Here is an 18,513-nt window from a genome sequence, read left to right as displayed (position 1 = left end):
GGCGACATCTTGCCGATTAGCAAACGCTCCCTGAGCGACATCGTGCCGATGGAATTTTGTAAATCGGGTCGACGTCGGCCCGACGTATGTGTGCTGTTAGGGTTATAATATCCAAAAAACTGCCATACTGGCGAGCTGACTTTTTCTCTTTTATTTAAAATTTCCTCGCTCGCTGCGGCACTCATTTTCTGCTTATGAAGAGGAATCCAGCAGACCAGCACGAGACAACGATATGGCGCAACGAAAGTTGATACTGTTACATGATTGGCTGTTAGAGTGTCACTCCCTACGTTGCTAGGTTACCAGAGAGCCAGTGCCTTTGTTAATGCAACCAAACTTGCTTCGCAACCTCTGTTTTCTTCCGACACAGAAGAATAAAAAATATCGAACGTTTTATCCAACACATTTTTTATTGATATCGATCACGTGTTTATCACGATACATATCGTTATCGTTTTATCGCCCAGCCCTAGCCGTCATACAATTGCTACACATAGTTGATCTCACCCAGTCTGAAAAAACATTTACAGTGAGCTCAGTCACACACATGACATGGTCTGTCTCTGTATTGCTCTGCCTATAGTTGAAGTAATACAGTCTAATATGTATTGAATGTAAACTGCGGCTGAACCCTAGTATGCTGCTGTTCATACAAGTTATTGCGTAGCTTCAACACTAGTCCGTTTTTTTTCTCCGGTCTCGACTTGGTCTTGGTCTTGACATGGTCTGTCTTGGTCTTGGTCTTGGTCTTGTCTTGGTCTCGATACCTTCTGGTCTTGGTAGTGTCTTGGTCTCAGTTTAGGCGGTCCTGACTACAAGTCTACCTAAGAGTTAACGTTATACCACTATTGTTGCATACCTTTATCTTTTGCCCATTTCTCCTCATCTTCTTTTCTTTTTTTCCTAAATTGGGCACCTGACAGCTTTGGCCTTTTTCTCTCCATTGCTGTGTTTACTTTGTAATCGACAATCAACAGATTTCCCATCCCCCAACGCTGTCACTCACGACCAGAAGTCAAGACTAAACCAATTCACCTCCACATCATAATCGTTTTTTATTACCTATTTTTATTAGCAATTTCACACAATTAAATAAATAAAAAAAGTGCAACTTATTGGTCTGTGTTTATAATTTTCTTTCTCTCTCTTTTTTTTTTTTTTTTTTTTTTTTTTTTTTTTTTTCAAAGTAATATTTTGAATGAAATGTGCGTTATTTGTAATAACGTCAGGTGTCACTGACATAGTTTAGCCCACCTCCTTGTCCGCTTCATTTGGGAGAGGTGAACTGTACTCTGCGCCCTCCCCTCATCTCCTCTCCTCTCCTCTCCGCTCGCTCAGCTTCTGTGCGGCTCCTTCAGCAGCAGGGGCGGCACAGGTATCATAGACAATAGAAAACCGCTTAGCGGCACAGATTATTTTTTTTTCCTCCAAGTTCGTGTGCCGCCCCCCACGTGTCATGAAAAAATGCCGCCCCGTTCGCCCATGCCTAAAACCGCCACTGCTTCCAACCCACACACTAACTACAGCCTTCCTAGTGTAATGAAATTAGGTGACTGACAGCCGGATTTACCTATCAGCGATTAGTATCCTCAATATAAGGGCTGATTGGTTGTTGCCCGTGATGCGTCACGTCCGACTTTCCCCTTTGTGCCCGTGTTTACGGTGGTTACAGGTAAGCGCGCTGTGCTGTAACAGGCGGTTATTTTAAAACTGGTTGGTCTTTTAAAGCGTTTTTCCCGGAAATTATAGTGTCGTTTTGGCCTGGTGTCAGTGTGTTGTCGGAGCTGCTTAGTGGATCTAATGACTGTTTGCCTCAGGTATGAGTATGTGTATCTGTATAAGCTTGTTGTATTGTGCTACTGTCCATGTGCTGTTAACAGCTGTTACATGCTGAATAGGTACGATTTCCTGTACCCCAGGGTGCTATCGGTGGGCATGATTTATAGACCTGTGCTTGTACATTTTCTATTTGGCATGATACCTTGATGGTAAGTGTTTTAAATGTAATTATAACTCATGAAGGAAAAGTATGAGGATTCGTAACGTCTCTCTTTGTGTTCGTTATAGGATTCTCCCTCTCGTTCTCTCGTTTTATATTGTATTTACTGCTGTCTCCCGCTTTGCGCTGCTAACGTTCTGCTCCCAATCCTACGGTTTTGCTGTTTACACTGTCGTGCAGACGCCATCATCGTTGTTGAAAGGGGACTGTTCGTCTGGTTCCTATTGTGTTTAGTGCCCTGTTTCCTGTTTGTGCATCAACATGGCGAATATGACGATCTCATTTTATTGAGAGAAAATAACTGCTTTGTCTTGTCCCTTATTTCCTTTTGACCAATTTTTCTTTTTCGTTATCTTTTCTTTAATTTTGTGGGAGTAAAGTTTGTTTTGCCTTTTCTTTTTGGTTATTGTACATATATATATATATATATATATATATATATATATATATATATATATATATATATATATATATATATATATATATATATATATATATACATATGTATATATATGTATGTGTATGTGTTTGTTTGTTTGTTTTGTATGTTATTTCTCCTTTATTAATGCAACTTGATTTGTATGCTGTTTACATCTGACCTCAAGTTGCTTTGTAATTTTGTTTGAATTTATTTGATTTTCCCAATGTTTTCTTTCAGTTTTATGTGGTACTGATACCCACCCTTGTTTGGAGTTGCTTTATTAGTTAACTGATGTTTGTTGTATTTTGCTTTAAGTTAATTGTTTTTTTGTTTGTTAGTTTATTCATTTATTTTTGGTTTATTGCAGGAGCTGGGGTCCCACGGGTGAACGGATCTTCCTCCTTGTGGTGGTGGTTCTTCTTTATTGCGTGCTGTGTACCACTTTGAGTGTGTGGTAGTGTGATCTGAGTGCACCTTGGTGTGTGTGTGTGTGTGTGCATGAAAGTGTGCCCTTGTAAAACCAGACTCCATTTTGTTTCCTGCCGTTGGGAGCCTCAGCCCTGCTAGTATTTATTTTGTTTTCATATTTAAAGTTGATTTTGTGTCATTACCTACATTCATTCTTTTTGTAATTTCATTTTCTTCCATCTAAAGTGGGATCTCCTGTTGTTCCTCTGACATTTTAGTGTCTATTTTAAAACATTCTTGTATTAATAAACATTTGTATTTGTATATTATACCCACGTCTCTTGCCTACTTATATGAGGGAACCGAACCTGTGTGCTTAATTACTCCATTTTTGGGTTTTGAGTATTGTTCCCTAGAGCTAATTTCTAGGGTGGCGTAGTCGGATTTCTTACTGGTAAAAGGTTGGTTTTCATAATTGTACCGCTCCGTCACACTAGTCTTCAGAAGGTTACCAGTTAAGAGGTAAATGATCTCCTCCCCGGAGTACCTCCAAAAAAAAATAAACTAAAACAGACTAAAAAAATGAATAGTAATCCAATGGAAGGTCCGGCGCTGAACACGGCTAGCTGGATTACTCTAACCGGAGTGTTAACTAACTTCATCCCTTCAACGCAGTCAAATTACCAATTTATGTTACAACCTCTCATTAAAGTGGCTCGAGAAAGGAGAGATTGTGTAACATAAAAAGAATGAGTAAACGATGTCACTATTCAAGTCTGTTTATTCACTCATCAACGTATAACGACATTGACAAAGTTATCAACCAAGTAACAATTTGACATAATGGACAACAACTTTCAAAAAAAAAAAAAAAAAGAACGAGAGAAAGCAAAAACAAAGATGCCAGTTGCTGGCTGGCCCACAAGAATCAGTCGTCTCTTCTTTTCTTCTCCTCGTTCCCTGCTAAAAAAAAACCAGCTTAAGCTGGTTGGCTGGTTTTAGCTGGTTTAAGCTGGAAGTAGCTGGTCTCCCAGCCTGGCCAAGCTGGTCAAGCTGGTCTCCCAGCCAGGCTGGTTTTAGCTGGAAGAAGCTGGTCTCCCAGCCTGGCCAGGCTGGTTTAAGATGGAAGTAGCTGGTCTTAGCTGGAAGTAGCTGGTCTTAGCTGGTCTCCCAGCCTGGCCAGGCTGGTTTAAGATGGAAATGGCTGGAAGTAGCTGGTCATGGCTGGAAGTAGCTGGTCATAGCTGGAAGTAGCTGGTCTTAGCTGGTCTCCCAGCCTGGCCAGGCTGGTTTTAGCTGGTTTTAGCTGGTCTCCCAGCCTGGCCAGGCTGGTTTTAGCTGGTTAAGCTGGCAGTAGCTGGTTTTAGCTGGTCTCCCAGCCTGACCAAGCTGGTGTCCATTTGACCTAATTACAAATTAATCTGTTTGTTTCACTTACTGACAAGATTCAATTCAAGGTAAGTTTAGTATCATAATCAAGTAGGCTAGATGATACCTCTTAAGTTATTCTAGTTGTTAATGATAATATAATTTTAATATAATAAAAAAAAAAAAAATGTGATGAAAAACTTGACAAATTTTTTGAACTTTTATAAGGAAACAGCCAAGCGAACAAAACTACATAAATGTTATAATAAATCAATGAAATGTGCAATGTGAAATGTATTTTTTATTTTTTTTTTTTTACATGATTCCCAATTATTTATATTCACAATTTCTAATATTTGTAGAGGCTTTACATTTTTTTTATTTCAAATGTAATAATTAGCAATTCATTACATTTTATCTTTGAAACAAATCTGTTACATGACTGCATTAATTTAAGTTTCTTAAGGGTCAAGATCTCACTTTATCTGCATCTCATGTGCTCCATAAAGGTTTTAGTTGGTCTCCCAGTCTGACCAAGCTGGTGTCCATTTGACCTAATTACAAATGAATCAGTTTGTTTCACTTACTGACAAGATTCAATTCAAGGTAAGTTTAGTATCATAATCAGGTAGGTTAGATGATACCTCTTAAATTATTCTAGTTGTTAATGATAATATATCTGAGAAGAGTCTTAAATAAATTGTAGTATAAAGTATAGCATAAAATCAAGCTAGCACTCAAAAAATCAGCATAGAACTTAAATCAGATTAAATTATTGTCTGAAGAAATGCATTCACCATAGTTGTATGACCAAATATAGTCAGCTGTTTTATTTTTAAGGAGTGTTTTGGTATTAGATTTTTACACAAAATATAAATTAAACAAACACAGTCTTTATATTATAGATAACAATCACCTGCAATTAAAAAACACTAGGAGAAAAAAAAAAACATCTTTAACAAGAAGTGCTTAAAGCATTGCGTCAAACCAACGTACAGCATATTGCTGTAAATTTTAAATCTACAGAGGCGGGATTTTCTTCAACGGTCACATTCGGGATCAGCAATAAGTACGATTCACAACTGCGGTAAGTGATTTATTTCACTTTTAATTTGTCATGTTTGGTAACTGCAGTAGTGTATTAAGGTGTCTACATTCACGGTAATTAACGAATCCTCCGTCCGCGGGGTGTGAGGGAGACTTGTGCCGGGTTTAAGCAGCTCGGTCGCGGGAGGATTTCACACATTCCCCGGCCTCATATCGGCTATAGGCGGAAAATCTCTGGGTTCCTACGGTAATAATTACACGCTTCATCGACAATAGTTGTGATTCACGGGAACGTCATGCCATTCTTCTTACGATGTACTGAGTACATCGGGTGTTATGGGAAGTGTTCCCGGTTCCAGTTGACCTAATTAGTGCAGCCTAACAATCCTTTAACGGATTTGAATTATAGGAATATGTTGATTTGTTATGTGTAAGCAAGGTTAAAGAGATGGGTCTTTAATCTAGATTTAAACTGACAGAGTGTGTCTGTGTCCTGAACATTGTAGGGTAGATTGTTCCAGAGTTTGGGCGCTAGATAAGAAAATGATCTCCCGCCCGCGGTTGATTTTGATATTCTCGGTATTATCAAATTGCTAGAGTTTTGAGAACGCAGCGGATGTGAGGGACTATAATGTGATAGGAGCTCGCTCAGGTACTGAGGTGCTAAACCATTCAGGGCTTTGTAAGTAATTAGCAAGATTTTAAAATCTATACAATGTTTAATAGGGAGCCAGTGCAGTGTTGACAGAACCGGGCTAATATGATCATACTTTTTGGTTCTAGTAAGAACTCTAGCTGCTGCATTTTGGACCAGCTGGAGTTTGTTTATTAAGCGAGCAGAACAACCACCCAATAAAGCATTACAGTAATCTAACCGTGAGGTCATAAATGCATGAATTAATGTTTCAGCATTTGACATTGATAGCATAGGTCGTAGTTTAGATATATTTTTGAGATGGAAAAATGCAGTTTTGCAAATACTAGAGATGTGGTTTTCAAAGGAAAGATTACCATCAAATAGCACACCTAGGTTCCTAACTGATGACGAAGAATTGACAGAACAGCCATCAAGTATTAGACAGTGTTGTAGGTTATTACACGCTGAGGTTTTAAGCCCAATAATTAACACCTCTGTTTTTTCAGAATTTAGCAGTAAGAAATTACTTGTCATCCAATTTTTTAACTCAACTACACAATCCATTAGTTTTTCAAATTGGTACGTTTCGCCGGGCCGCAAAGAAATATAGAGCTGGGTATCATCAGCGTAGCAGTGAAAGCTAACACCATATTTTCTGATGATATCACCCAAGGGTAACATGTAAAGCGTAAAGAGTAATGGCCCTAGTACTGAGCCTTGCGGTACTCCATACTGCACTTGTGATCGATATGATACCTCTTCATTTACTGCCACGAATTGATGGCGGTCAGATAGATACGATTTGAACCATGCCAATGCACTACCACTAATGCCAACATAATTCTCAAGTCTATTCAAGAGAATATTGTGATCAACAGTATCAAACGCAGCACTAAGATCCAATAGCACTAACAGAGAGATACAACCACGATCGGATGACAAGAGTAGATCATTTGTAACTCTAATAAGAGCAGTCTCAGTACTATGGTACGGTCTAAAACCTGACTGAAAATCCTCACAGATATCATATTTCTGTAGGAAGGAAGATAGTTGTGAGGATACAACCTTTTCTAATATCTTTGATAGAAATGGGAGATTCGAGATAGGTCTGTAATTAGTTAATTCGTTGGGGTCAAGTTGTGGTTTTTTAATTAGAGGCTTAATAGCAGCCAGTTTGAAGGTTTTGGGGACATATCCTAATGACAGTGATGAATTAATAATATTTAACAGAGGATCTATGAGATCTGGAAGCAAGCCTTTTAGTAGCCTAGATGGAATAGGGTCTAGCATACAAGTTGTTGGTTTAGATGATTTAACAAGTTTATACAATTCTTCCTGAGCTATAGTAGAGAATGAGTTGAATTGTTCCCCAGGAGATCTATATTGCTATATCTATATCTGATGCGACACTGTAATTGACGGCTGCATAGTGACAATTTTGTCTCTAACTGTATCGATCTTAGAAGTAAAGTAGTTCATAAAGTCATTACTGCTATGCTGATGGGCATAGTCAGTGCCTGTTGGTTCTTTATTTTTTGTTAACTTAGCCACTGTATTGAATAAATACCTAGGGTTATGTTTGTTTTCTTCTAAAAGAGTTGAAAAGTAATCAGATCTTGCCAATTTTAACGCTTTTCTATACGATAGGGTACATTCCCACCAGGCAGTACGAAAAACCTCTAATTTTGTTTTCCTCCAGCTGCGCTCCATTTTCCGGGCTGCTCTCTTTAGGGCACGAGTGTGCTCGTTATACCACGGGGTCGGACTATTTTCCTTAATCTTCCTTAGGCGCAGAGGAGCGACCGTATCTAGAGTCCTGGAAAAGAGAGAGTCAATAGTTTCTGTTACGTCATCAAGTTTTTCTGAGCTATTGGACATGCTGAGGAATTCAGATAAGTCAGGAAGATTACTTAGAAAGCAATCTTTTGTAGTAGAAGTGATGGTTCTACCATACTTGTAATAAGGAGTTGAATTTACAGTTTTAGTCATCTGGAGAATACACGAGACTAGATAATGATCAGAGATATCATCACTTTGCTGCAGAATCTCAACGGCATTGACATCAATTCCATGTGACAGTATTAAGTCTAGAGTATGATTTCGACAATGAGTGGGACCTGACACGTGTTGTCTAACTCCAATATAATTTAAAATATCTGTAAATGCAGCTGCCAGTGCATCATTTTCGATATCAACATGGATGTTAAAGTCACCTACTATTAAGACCTTATCTGTAGCCAACACCAGCTCAGATATAAAATCAGCGAATTCTTTAAGAAAATCTGTATGGTGCCCTGGTGGCCTGTATACAGTAGCAAGTACAAATGTCATGGGGGATTTATCATTAACACTTGTTTCTCTGGATAATGTTATATGAAGCACCATTACTTCAAACGAGTTATACTTGAAATCCGCTCTCTGTGAAACACTAAAAATATTGCTATAAATTGTAGAAACACCTCCCCCTTTACCTTTTAGACGTGGCTCATGTTTATAACAGTAATCATGAGGGGTAGACTCGTTTAAGATAATGTAATCATCTGATTTTAGCCAGGTTTCTGTCAAACATAGCACATCTAGGTTATGATCAATGATCATATCATTTACAAAAAGTGCTTTTGTGGAGAGGGACCTGATATTCAAAATAGGGATGTTAACCGATGACCGTTTGACCGGTGGTTGACCGTATCAACGTTAACCGGTCAAAGTTGTCGGTAGTCGGTTAAAAAAAAAGTGATATCTAAATTAGGCTATTATAGACAGTGGACTATACGCTACTACAGTTAGCCATCTCATTCCTCATCTTTTTGTGTTAAGTGAACAAATTATCCCTCACACTCAATTTTTCATAACTCGCCTGTTTGTACTTAATAAACCAATAAAAACATTTGGCGCGAGGTCACAGCGTTTGGGTTCGCGCGCTCACAAGGTTTGCGAAAAGTAAAGGCAACAGGCTAAAACACTCAAGGTTAGAGCGGCGTCTCTTCGGAGCTGTCATTTTCTTAAATGAGCCGTGGCAATGTTTCAAATGAGCTTCTAACCTAGACAAATGCCTTTATTTTCAAAGCGATCACCTTGTACCCAAACCATTTGAAACTAAGGAGCCATTTGTTCTACGATTACATACAACAAGCTCTTCGGCGCCGCGTTTGCGGGACTCATGTTTCGCGCTGTAGGGGATTTTAAAAAAGTGACGTGAGTGGCAGTGTGTGTGTGTGCGGGAGGCAGAGCGGCAGAGAGATGCGACAGAGTTGCGAAATTGCAGGCGCGGCTCGAAATGGCTGTTATTTCAAATAGCGTACCATATTTTAAACTAATCGGTTAACCGGTTTCAACCGGCTAATGAGGCTCGGTGGTCGGTCAAGAAAGTTTTTAGTTTTCGCCATCCCTAATTCAAAAGGCCAAGTTTTATCATTTGTTTCTCTGTATTATGTAAATTTTTAATTTGTTGAACGTTGATTAGATTGTTACTCTTGAATTGGTTTGGACGTCTTTTGTATTGTCTAGCTCGGGGAACAGACACAGTCTCTAAAGCATGATATCTAGGTGAAAGGGTCTCTATGTGCTGAGAATTAATTGATTTTGGTGACGTGAGGCGGCTAGCAGACGGTCGGATTAGCCAGTCTGTCTGCTTCCTGACCTGGGCCCCAGTTAGTCAAGTGCAAACTCTAAGACTATATGCCATATTACTAGACAGAAGAGCAGCACCACCCCTGGAGGGATGAAGACCATCTCTTTTCAACAGGTCAGGTCTGCCCCAAAAACTTGTCCAATTGTCTATGAAACCTATGTCTCGCAACTCACGGTCATCCCGCTCACGGAGGATGAAAACTGTCACATAAACTCTGAACGGTGCATATATTCACTTACCAGGAGGAGACAGACGGAGATTTAGAGTTCATTCAAAGGTAATGGTTAAACCAGCTAAGACCAGCCTGACCAGCTTAAACCAGCTAAGACCAGCCTGGCTGACCAGCTAAAACCAGCTAAGACCAGCCAGGCTGACCAGCTAAAACCAGCTTGACCAGCTAAAAAAAGTGGCCAAAACCCCTCTAAAACCAGCTTGATAAACCAGCTATGACCAGCCTGGGAGACCAGCTTAAACCAGCTTGACCAGCTTAAGCTGGTTTAAGCTGGTTTTTTCAGCAGGGTTGGCGTCTTTTAAGTAGTATCTCCTTAATTAGTCTCTCATCAACCAACAGGTGCATCCACCTAAAAGGGAAAAAAAAAAAAACGGAGAGAGAGCGAGAGAGAGAACACGTATACGCTCATAGAGATAGCAAGGGAGGGGCAATAAAAAGTAAACAAGACACCGATCAAAACGCTGACCGTAAGTGAAATCCTTGCCCCTAAAATAGGCTTTGTTTGATATCTTAACTGTACATACTTTACATTTTCCCTAATTGAAGAGGACACTACTATGCATGTGTGAAGTGAAAATCAAGTTATTTAATGTTTTTCAATTGTCCATTAAATTTAACTGTACACAGTGCACTTCTTTTTAGGAAATAATAATGTAAAATATCATAATACGCCTACTTCACTTAGTATGTGGTAATGTGTCTGAATATGATCCTGAACATGAAGCAGGTCATGTATTGTGTGTTTCTAACTGTGTTGATGAACTGCAGGTCTGTTTTTGTCAGTTTCTCACACTGAACTGAATCACTGTGGTGTGTCCTTGCACAGAAATAAACAGCTGTGTCTTCAGTCTGCAGGCTGCTAATGTCTAAGTACAGCTCATTTCGGCCCGTGTCTCTCCAAATAGTGAAGCGACTCCTGAAGGAATTCCCAAAGTCTATTGATCCTCTGCCCCATATGACCCCGATCCACTCCTTGGTTTTTCCAGGAGTCTGCCTAAACCAAGCTGTTCCATAATCTGTGAGGGCATATCCAGAGATCTGACAGGACAACCTCACCGACTGACCAGGAGCTTTAATCTGTGCAGGAGACGAGGTCAGTGAGATGCTAGAAACATCTGTAAAAGAAAACAACACCCTGAGAGTCAATCTCATTTCATCTGTTTTTAACTATCGAAATATTTGAGAAAAAAAAAAAAAAATCGCCGTATGATTTTCAAGGAAGTCACGAAATTTGTCAAAGTTTTAATGAATTAATCAAAAGCCGGTCATTACACTTCAAACAAATCGCGATATAGACTAGTATCTGTAAATAACGCCGCAAACTACCATTTAAGTATGAATCCTGCCTGTTCTGCGTGTCTCTTTATGAATGAATGGTGCAGCCGCGTTTTCCTTTACTACACACACGCGCACGTGACGCTCGCGGTGATTTCAGCGTCTGCCATAAAAAAAAAATGCATGAACAAAATCTCCAGAACTGCTCTGAGAGCTCTGCTACCTCCACATGGGCTTGAACAACTAAACAGAACATTGTAAGCAGTTTTCTTAGCATATAAACGATTAAGAAAACTCCGTAGTACATTCCATGTTATAAGTGCATGGGAAACAATTACTGTGACCAAATTTGCCATGTGTTAATCTAACATTATAGTGCTTAAAAATTGCCATCTAGTTGACACTGTTATTTTGCAGTCCTTACATTGCCACATGCTTGTTTTGAGAGAGAAACATGAGTTAGCATAACTGCCTAAAATGGAAACATACTAGAGAATGAAAATGTAGCCTGTATGCAACAGATTAGCATTGCCAAGCACCAAAATAAACTGATAACTTTAATAAAAACCCTTTGTGCAGACCTAAATCACTTTTTCGAGCAGTATTTATCAGGATGGTAAAGAAGTTAATTCATACCTGACGAGCAGAGTCACCCGCATCTTTTCCTCAATGTGGTTTGGCTGTGTTCTGTTGCAGCTACAGTGCACCTAAAGGTCCATCCTACATCGTTTTACTAATTTGTGCGTTTCACTCAGCGTTGTTAAGTTGACCAAACAAACACTTCTTAAGTAAATCTAACAATGTTAGATTTTTGTAGAAACCACTCAGTTATATTAAGTCCATGACGTTACATGCATTTTTTTAAGTAATGTGAACATGGATGTATAGAGTGAAACTAACGACAGTGAAAGTTCATTTTTTTGAGTGCACTTATGAATATAAATATTACAAAAAATGATGTTACTTCGTTATTTAGAAGTTATTAATTATATGTTAGGGGTTACATGTGTGAACTAGTAATTAAAGTCAATGTTGAGTGATGCTGTCGAGATCATCATGGGTTACTCACCTGTTATAACGTTCAGATTCACTTCACAGTAGGAATCTGCTATTGCATACATATCAATTCCAAAGTAGTAGATGTCAGAATCCTGTTCACTCAGATCTCTGATTTTCACAGTGAAAACTGCTGCTCTTGTGTCGTCATGCAGAGAGAATCTTCCAGAATGAACCCATTTGTTTTTAATATTTGTCCTGATTTTATCTGTGCACTCTGACCATTGTCCTCTACAAAAATACTTTTCATTTGCTGTATACCAACTAACATAGCTGCATGAGTAGGAGGCTTCACCTCTTGAATATCCTGTCCAACTGCTGGAGCTCACAACACCTACAACAAAACAGTATCTTAATACTACACTGATATATTCATGAGACTGAATAGAGATGAACATTTAAATTGCATTTAAAGTTTTTCAGTCAATTCAACAACACAAACTGTAGTTTAACTCTCTGTGCTGTTTTTAGTCATTTACTGTGTTCAGATTCTTACCAGGAATCATCAGCAGAGTGAAAATCCAGATGATCTTCATTCTTCTCTCTTATTGAATTATTGTTGTTAGTAGATTCAGTTCTTCTGAAGCTCTCAATGTGTGTTCAGATGAGCTCTGAGTGTTTCTTTCCTGGTTACATGTTTAAAATGAACTGCTGAATGTGACAGAGACGCCCACATCCTCTGATAGAGAGAGAGAGATAATAAATAGAGAAGTGATGGTAATATATGTTCATATGAAAATGCAAGACTCATGGACAGTAGAATACAACTTTGTCTTTAAAGCATTATTTGAGAGATTTCAACAAAAACATTTATTCAGAGACTAGAAATTGACAGTGACATCTAGTGGACACACTAAAACAAAGTATTCAGCTCATTGACATTCTCTGCTGTGGCTTGTCAGGCAGTGTGATGATTGACAGCAGCATATTCACTGTAATCCTGATTATTCCTCAAACTGACACTGTCAGGACAGTCCGCTTTCTTCTGGAAATTCACCATGGCGTAATTCAGATCATCAGCAGATGTGATGACGACCTGAGAGTCACCAGTGGCTTTATGAACCGTAGAGTAAAGACAGTTAGGAGAATCAGAGGGGTTGGTGGGTAATTGAGCGGTGGCATAAACAGTGTTAGATGAATCAGAGGGGTTTGTGGGTAATTGCTTCTGAGTGTCTTCAATGTTCTCATAATCACAACCAGTGTGAGAAACCTGTGGAAAGACAGAGAAATTATTTACAGCTCTATAAAGAGATTCATGAAGGAATTCAGAATTTATTCTCATTATGAATAAAAATAATGAATAATGAATAAACATTTTATACAGTAGCTGAACTAACCAGATCATGTTTTCCTGCTCCAGCCTGAGGTGACGAAGCAACGCCTGGCAAAACAAGAGTCTTAAATTAATGACATTATATGGCAATTCAACACTGTTGTCTAATGGAAATGTTTTAACACGTAATCAAATATCTGCATTTTGTTCAAGTTTTGTTGCAGCCTGTAGGTGGCGACAGACTCACAGTGGGAAAACAGATCAACAAATCTGTTTTAAGCTCAGTATAAAGGGAGTTTCTACATCTCAAGGCATTGAGAAAGAGTTTTACCTCGAGACTGATGCTTCTTAAATAGAGAAACAGTAATGAGACCAGTGATGATCAGAGCCAGAAGAACCAGAGGAATGATCAGAGAAAAGCCTGAAAATACAGGAGAAACAATCAGATCAATCAATCTGATCACTCTAAGCTAAATATCACATCAGATCATGGGCGTAGCTTGATGTACCATTCAGTTTGTCCTAAACACATTTTGAGCACAAAATCACTCTAAACTGGCTCAGTTTAAAAGACTATAACCTGAGGTTAAAATGTGTGGAAAAGCTAAAAGCTAAAAAAACAAAACAAAATGGTGGATAGAATGGATGGAAACGCAGTTTCCCACCTAGTTTAGTGTTATAGAGTTTATTTCTGAAACCATTAAAAGTCTTTTAGTCACTAGAAGTCAAAAGTCAATTTATTCCACACAAACACTTGCTGTTGTCTTGATGTGCTACAAACTACAAAATGCAAATTCAGCTAAACATGTCAATAATAACATAAGGATAATCGTTGTATTATTATTATTATTAGGCATATTATATATTAAACATTAAATGACTACTAATTTTAGTGTAGAAAATCTATCTTTCAGGCATTGGGTGCATCAGAGCTCCTCACAAGTTATGGCATGAATCGCATGCTTCTATTTCAGCACCTGCTGGTGTGACACTAGATGGGGACGATTTGGAAACTTCTGTGATCAGTGGAGTTCTGACTGATGATGGAGATGAAGAAGCAGATGATGATGATGATGGTGGTGGTGGTGGTGGTGATGATGATGATGGTGATGATGATAACAATGGTGGTGATGGTGATAACAATGATGGTGGTGGTGATGATGATGATGATGATGATGGTGGTGGTGGTGGTGATGATGATGGTGGTAAAGGTGTTTTTGAAATATCTGTACTTAAAGCAACAAAAACAATGAATTTCTCAAGGTTGTCTTTTCACACACAGAACTTGACATCTCTTTTTCCTCATGGTACATCGTAATGTGTTAAATGGTAAATCTAAATGTTACTGATGTCATTCACAGTCACTACCCAGAATTCATGTCTGCTGATACAGTGATACCCAGAAGAAAAAAAATGGTGAGCTGTGTGTTTGAGTTTCTGTAAATGAAGTCTGTGGTTTCTCAGTGAATAATACAGTTAATAGCAAGTTACTGGATGAGCATCTTTAACTGCAGCAAACTATAGTACAAGACTGGTAAAATTACTCACAGCAGCGTCAATACTGTATCCAGATTAGCACACTTAAACTAATTTAAAAAAAAACTACTGTAACACTGTGTACAAATGATCACAATAATGCTGCAACACCAAACACTGCAGTAACACCAAACGACCAGACAGAAAACTAAAAACTGCTGTGGCTTTCAAAACGCATTCAGCAGGTACAGAATGAAGTGAAGATGTACAAACGGTTTGCGTGCGTAGCCCCTTTAAGACTTGTTGCCCCTTTAAGACTTGTCGCCATTTTAAGAGTATGCAGCAAAGTTCGAGAGGACAGATGCGAGCCGAGCCGATCCAATCCAGGTGTAATAACAGGCCCGTAGCCAGCCCAGCGGAAGGGGGGGTTCTTTTTTTCCAAAAAGTGGACCTTTTTCAGTTCCCACCCATTTTGTATTAAACTATGAGGTTCAAATACTTCATTTTGGTGACTACTCATGCACCAGTTAGTGCTGTATTATCATGTCTGCTGGTATCTTAATAAGCATGATTTTTTGATTCACCAAAAATATTTACTACAATGTTGTCAAACTGCTTACCAAGATATCGCCTTGTTCAGTAAATATACACAAATACCTACAGCAATAAGTTAATTAAATGAATGACATTTTTAATGCAATAAATTAACAGATTTTTTTTATACTGACACACAAATGGTGGGTGGACGTGTGTCCCTCTAGGGGGGTTTGGGGGCATGCCCCCCAGGAGAAAAAATTATACATTTTATAGTAAAATTCATTAATTTGGTGTACTTTAAGAACTCAAAAGTATACGAGATCCAACCCATGTTCATTGTGCAAATTGAACAAACAAAAAAGTTGATGACAGTCTAAAAAAAAAGGTTTTAGAACCGCCCCTGGTCAGAATGTGTGTTCTTCCTTGACCCATGCTACACCCTTCCACTGAGCTTTCTGAGCCTCCATTCTGGGCCCCTTTCAACCTCTGTGTAGTATCATGCAGTAACCACAAGCTGTCGTTATTGTATTACAAGTGTTGTGTTCTTAACTGTAAGGTAGTTGAAGGAAAATATCCGATGCAGAACGCTTGCGGTGTTCACACGTGAGTTTAAAATAGACCTTTCTCACAACTTCCGTATTTTGCACCGGAAATACGCAATTGCTGTGGAAACCTATTTCCTCCCTGGTATGCCAGTAACCAGGTAAACGTTAGCTACGTTACTTACCTTGAAAGTTATGGATTAGAGGTGCGCGGATGAGCTCAAACGTCACCCGAATCCGCAGTTTCAATTAAATTATCCGCCCGTCACCCACCTGTACATACTCGTACCCGATCGTCATTTAGTCAGTGTTGGGCAGTAGCGTCGCTACAAGTAGTGACGCTACTAGCTTAACTACATTTTTCAGTAGCGTGGTGGTAGCGTCGCTGTTTTCTGAATCAAATAGCTTTTCAGTAGCTAAGCTCTTATTTTGATCAAGTAGCGCGGTAGCGTCAACAAAAGCTAAAAGCTATATATTTTTCTATACTTTTAAGCTCAAATCGGAAATATAACTGCTAAGGATCACTGATCCTGGGTCAGTAAGCGACGTCACCGCCACTAAACCTCGTGACGCCATTGGCTCATTAAACTGTCAGTCAAACCGTATTAATCCTCCCGCCTCTCTCGTGAATGAAGTGCGGCGCGCAGTTTGAAGCATCTCAGCGTGTTTGCAGACTTGAGGTAAATAAAAAAAAAGTGTTGATTGAAAAAGTACATGTTTTCTGTATTTATAATACAGCACTGTATTTATAAAGGCTAATGTTTTTTTTTTTGCATTCGAGGAGATGAGAAAAGTGTGTCTTAGTCTAGCATTTGTTGTGGAGACAGCCAAATTGCTTATGTGAAGCGCTGAATCTTTATATTTTAGCTAAATGTCAGAAAAAAACTGAGCGCCCACGTAGCAACAGAAAACTATATAATCTGCAATGCAAACGCGTGAATGCAGTGCACGTACTGCCTCTATTGTAGCGGTATTGAGAAAAAAACTTAGTACTTGAACTAGTGGTGGGCGCCTTGATTTTAGTCTTTGAAGCAGGCTAGTGCTCTGGGAAGATCTCCAACTCAGAAGAACGAGATGGGGAGTGGGTGGGTGTGGGTTGTCAAATTCATGGCGAAAGGCAAAATGTTTCGGTTCGTTCTTAGCAAAAAACAAACAAACAAACAAACAAACAAACAAACAAACAAACGATCAGGTTCCATAGCGAAATAAGAATTAAACAGTGTTCTAGTCTAAACGAATTATAATAATCTTTGCTAATATTCTTGACACTTCAAACTGCTTTGGACTTTGCAGTATCAAATTATGCCTTTACTATGACCAAAATGCCGGAATATCCCAACAAACACAGTTACGTTGTGGCAACGTCGCTGCCACGTTCTATTTTTACTTTGGCAACGTTGCAGTCTACGTCCTTGCGACATTGTAGCAACGTTGAAATGTAAGACGTGAAAAGGCTGTAGCAACGTTGTTGCGCGACATTCAGCAACTGCGAGACGACGTTCCGACAACATTTATTTTTATGCCAGATTATAAATCTGCGTCTTATTTTTTTATTTATTTTATTTGCATTTATTTTTTTTAAATGCTGTTTAATCATTAATTGTTCTTTTTAACATTAAACCTGCTATGAAACTTCAAAGAGGAAAAAATGCCATACAGGTTCATATAATCCAACTTTATTAAAACATTGCATACATGAAAAAAAGGCATTTGAGAACGTTTGCTGACAAACAAAAAGAAAAGCAGCAGCAGGTCACCGGCCGATGAGGTGGTCTCCGGACTGGTAAATACAGCGGGCAGGGGAGCGCAGACGAGAGCGAGTTAGACACAAGTCAAAACCAGACAGACAGTCCGGGGCCAGAGAATGATGTGCGGCAGGCACAGGTCTAAACAGAGAACAATAAAATAGCAAAAAATCAAGAATCAAATACCAAGCCACTAATGTAGGACTCAAATAGGAGCTTGATACGACAGACTTTATCAGTTGGCTTTGCCTATTCCTACTTATAAATGCGCATCATTCAGTAGTGTCCTGACAGTCCACCACATGAATAGCTACTTTAGTTGCGTGTAAATAAATGCAAATATTCCCTAAACTCAAACAGTAAAGACAGTGATGATGCTTCCTTTGAAACGTTTAATGATTGAGCCTGCTGCGCCCGCGCCCGCTCCGTCCCCCTACTCCATTCTGCGTGTTAATACACGAGAGCATGTTAGGGGAGGCGCGCAGAGTGTAAAATATTATTGATTACTAATTTGAATCAGTACATTTATAGCTAAAACAATACCTTGAAAGTGAAAAGAAGCAGGTTTTTACGATCAGAAATTTCTTAAACCGGTGAACCTCTGTAAACTTTACCAGCGGTAAAGTTTAAAAATTAACACTTTTGAAAGAGTTAACATTATTAACACCCTGACAGTGTTACTAACAAACTTTTAACATGTAAAATATTAACACCAGAATGGATGATGAAAATACCAAAGTTGGATTAACTGGTCAACAGCAACAATGTTCAGGTGGAAAAAAAAACACAAAACAATGCACATTTACATTTATTTACAAAATGAAACGTATAATTTTCCCTGCAACAAAATTTCTTCACATTCAGTG

The 18,513-nt window shown here is 38.9% G+C and overlaps 1 protein-coding gene and 1 long non-coding RNA gene across 2 annotated transcripts; one reads left to right on the top strand and one right to left on the bottom strand.

Moving 5' to 3' along the window:
* The first annotated feature begins 1,595 nt into the window (after nucleotides 1-1,595).
* Nucleotides 1,596-3,157, top strand: LOC127157500 (uncharacterized). The gene is made up of 2 exons (XR_007825926.1): nucleotides 1,596-1,817; nucleotides 2,788-3,157. It is a non-coding gene; the product is annotated as an uncharacterized LOC127157500 (long non-coding RNA).
* Nucleotides 3,158-10,030: 6,873 nt separating this feature from the next.
* Nucleotides 10,031-12,679, bottom strand: LOC127157501 (CMRF35-like molecule 1). The gene is made up of 3 exons (XM_051100759.1): nucleotides 12,571-12,679; nucleotides 12,088-12,408; nucleotides 10,031-10,858 (listed from the first exon to the last, which is right to left on the bottom strand). Exons 1-3 carry the CDS (start codon nucleotides 12,608-12,610, stop codon nucleotides 10,425-10,427), a joined length of 795 nt encoding a protein of 264 aa, XP_050956716.1. The 5' UTR covers nucleotides 12,611-12,679; the 3' UTR covers nucleotides 10,031-10,424.
* Nucleotides 12,680-18,513: the final 5,834 nt, after the last annotated feature.

Source organism: Labeo rohita, unplaced genomic scaffold (assembly GCF_022985175.1).
Source record: "Labeo rohita strain BAU-BD-2019 unplaced genomic scaffold, IGBB_LRoh.1.0 scaffold_1095, whole genome shotgun sequence".
NCBI lineage: Eukaryota > Metazoa > Chordata > Actinopteri > Cypriniformes > Cyprinidae > Labeo > Labeo rohita.
This window is presented reverse-complemented; position numbering and strand designations above follow the sequence as displayed.

Bases quoted from the DNA above. Each gene is read 5' to 3' on its own strand.
- LOC127157501 (XM_051100759.1), bottom strand. From the start codon at position 12,610: ATGAAGATCATCTGGATTTTCACTCTGCTGATGATTCCTG. The intron at 12,409-12,570 runs GTAAGAATCTGA...GTTTTGTTGTAG, and splicing joins CACTCTGCTGATGATTCCTG to GTGTTGTGAGCTCCAGCAGT. The intron at 10,859-12,087 runs GTGAGTAACCCA...TTTCTTTTACAG, and splicing joins GAATCTGAACGTTATAACAG to ATGTTTCTAGCATCTCACTG.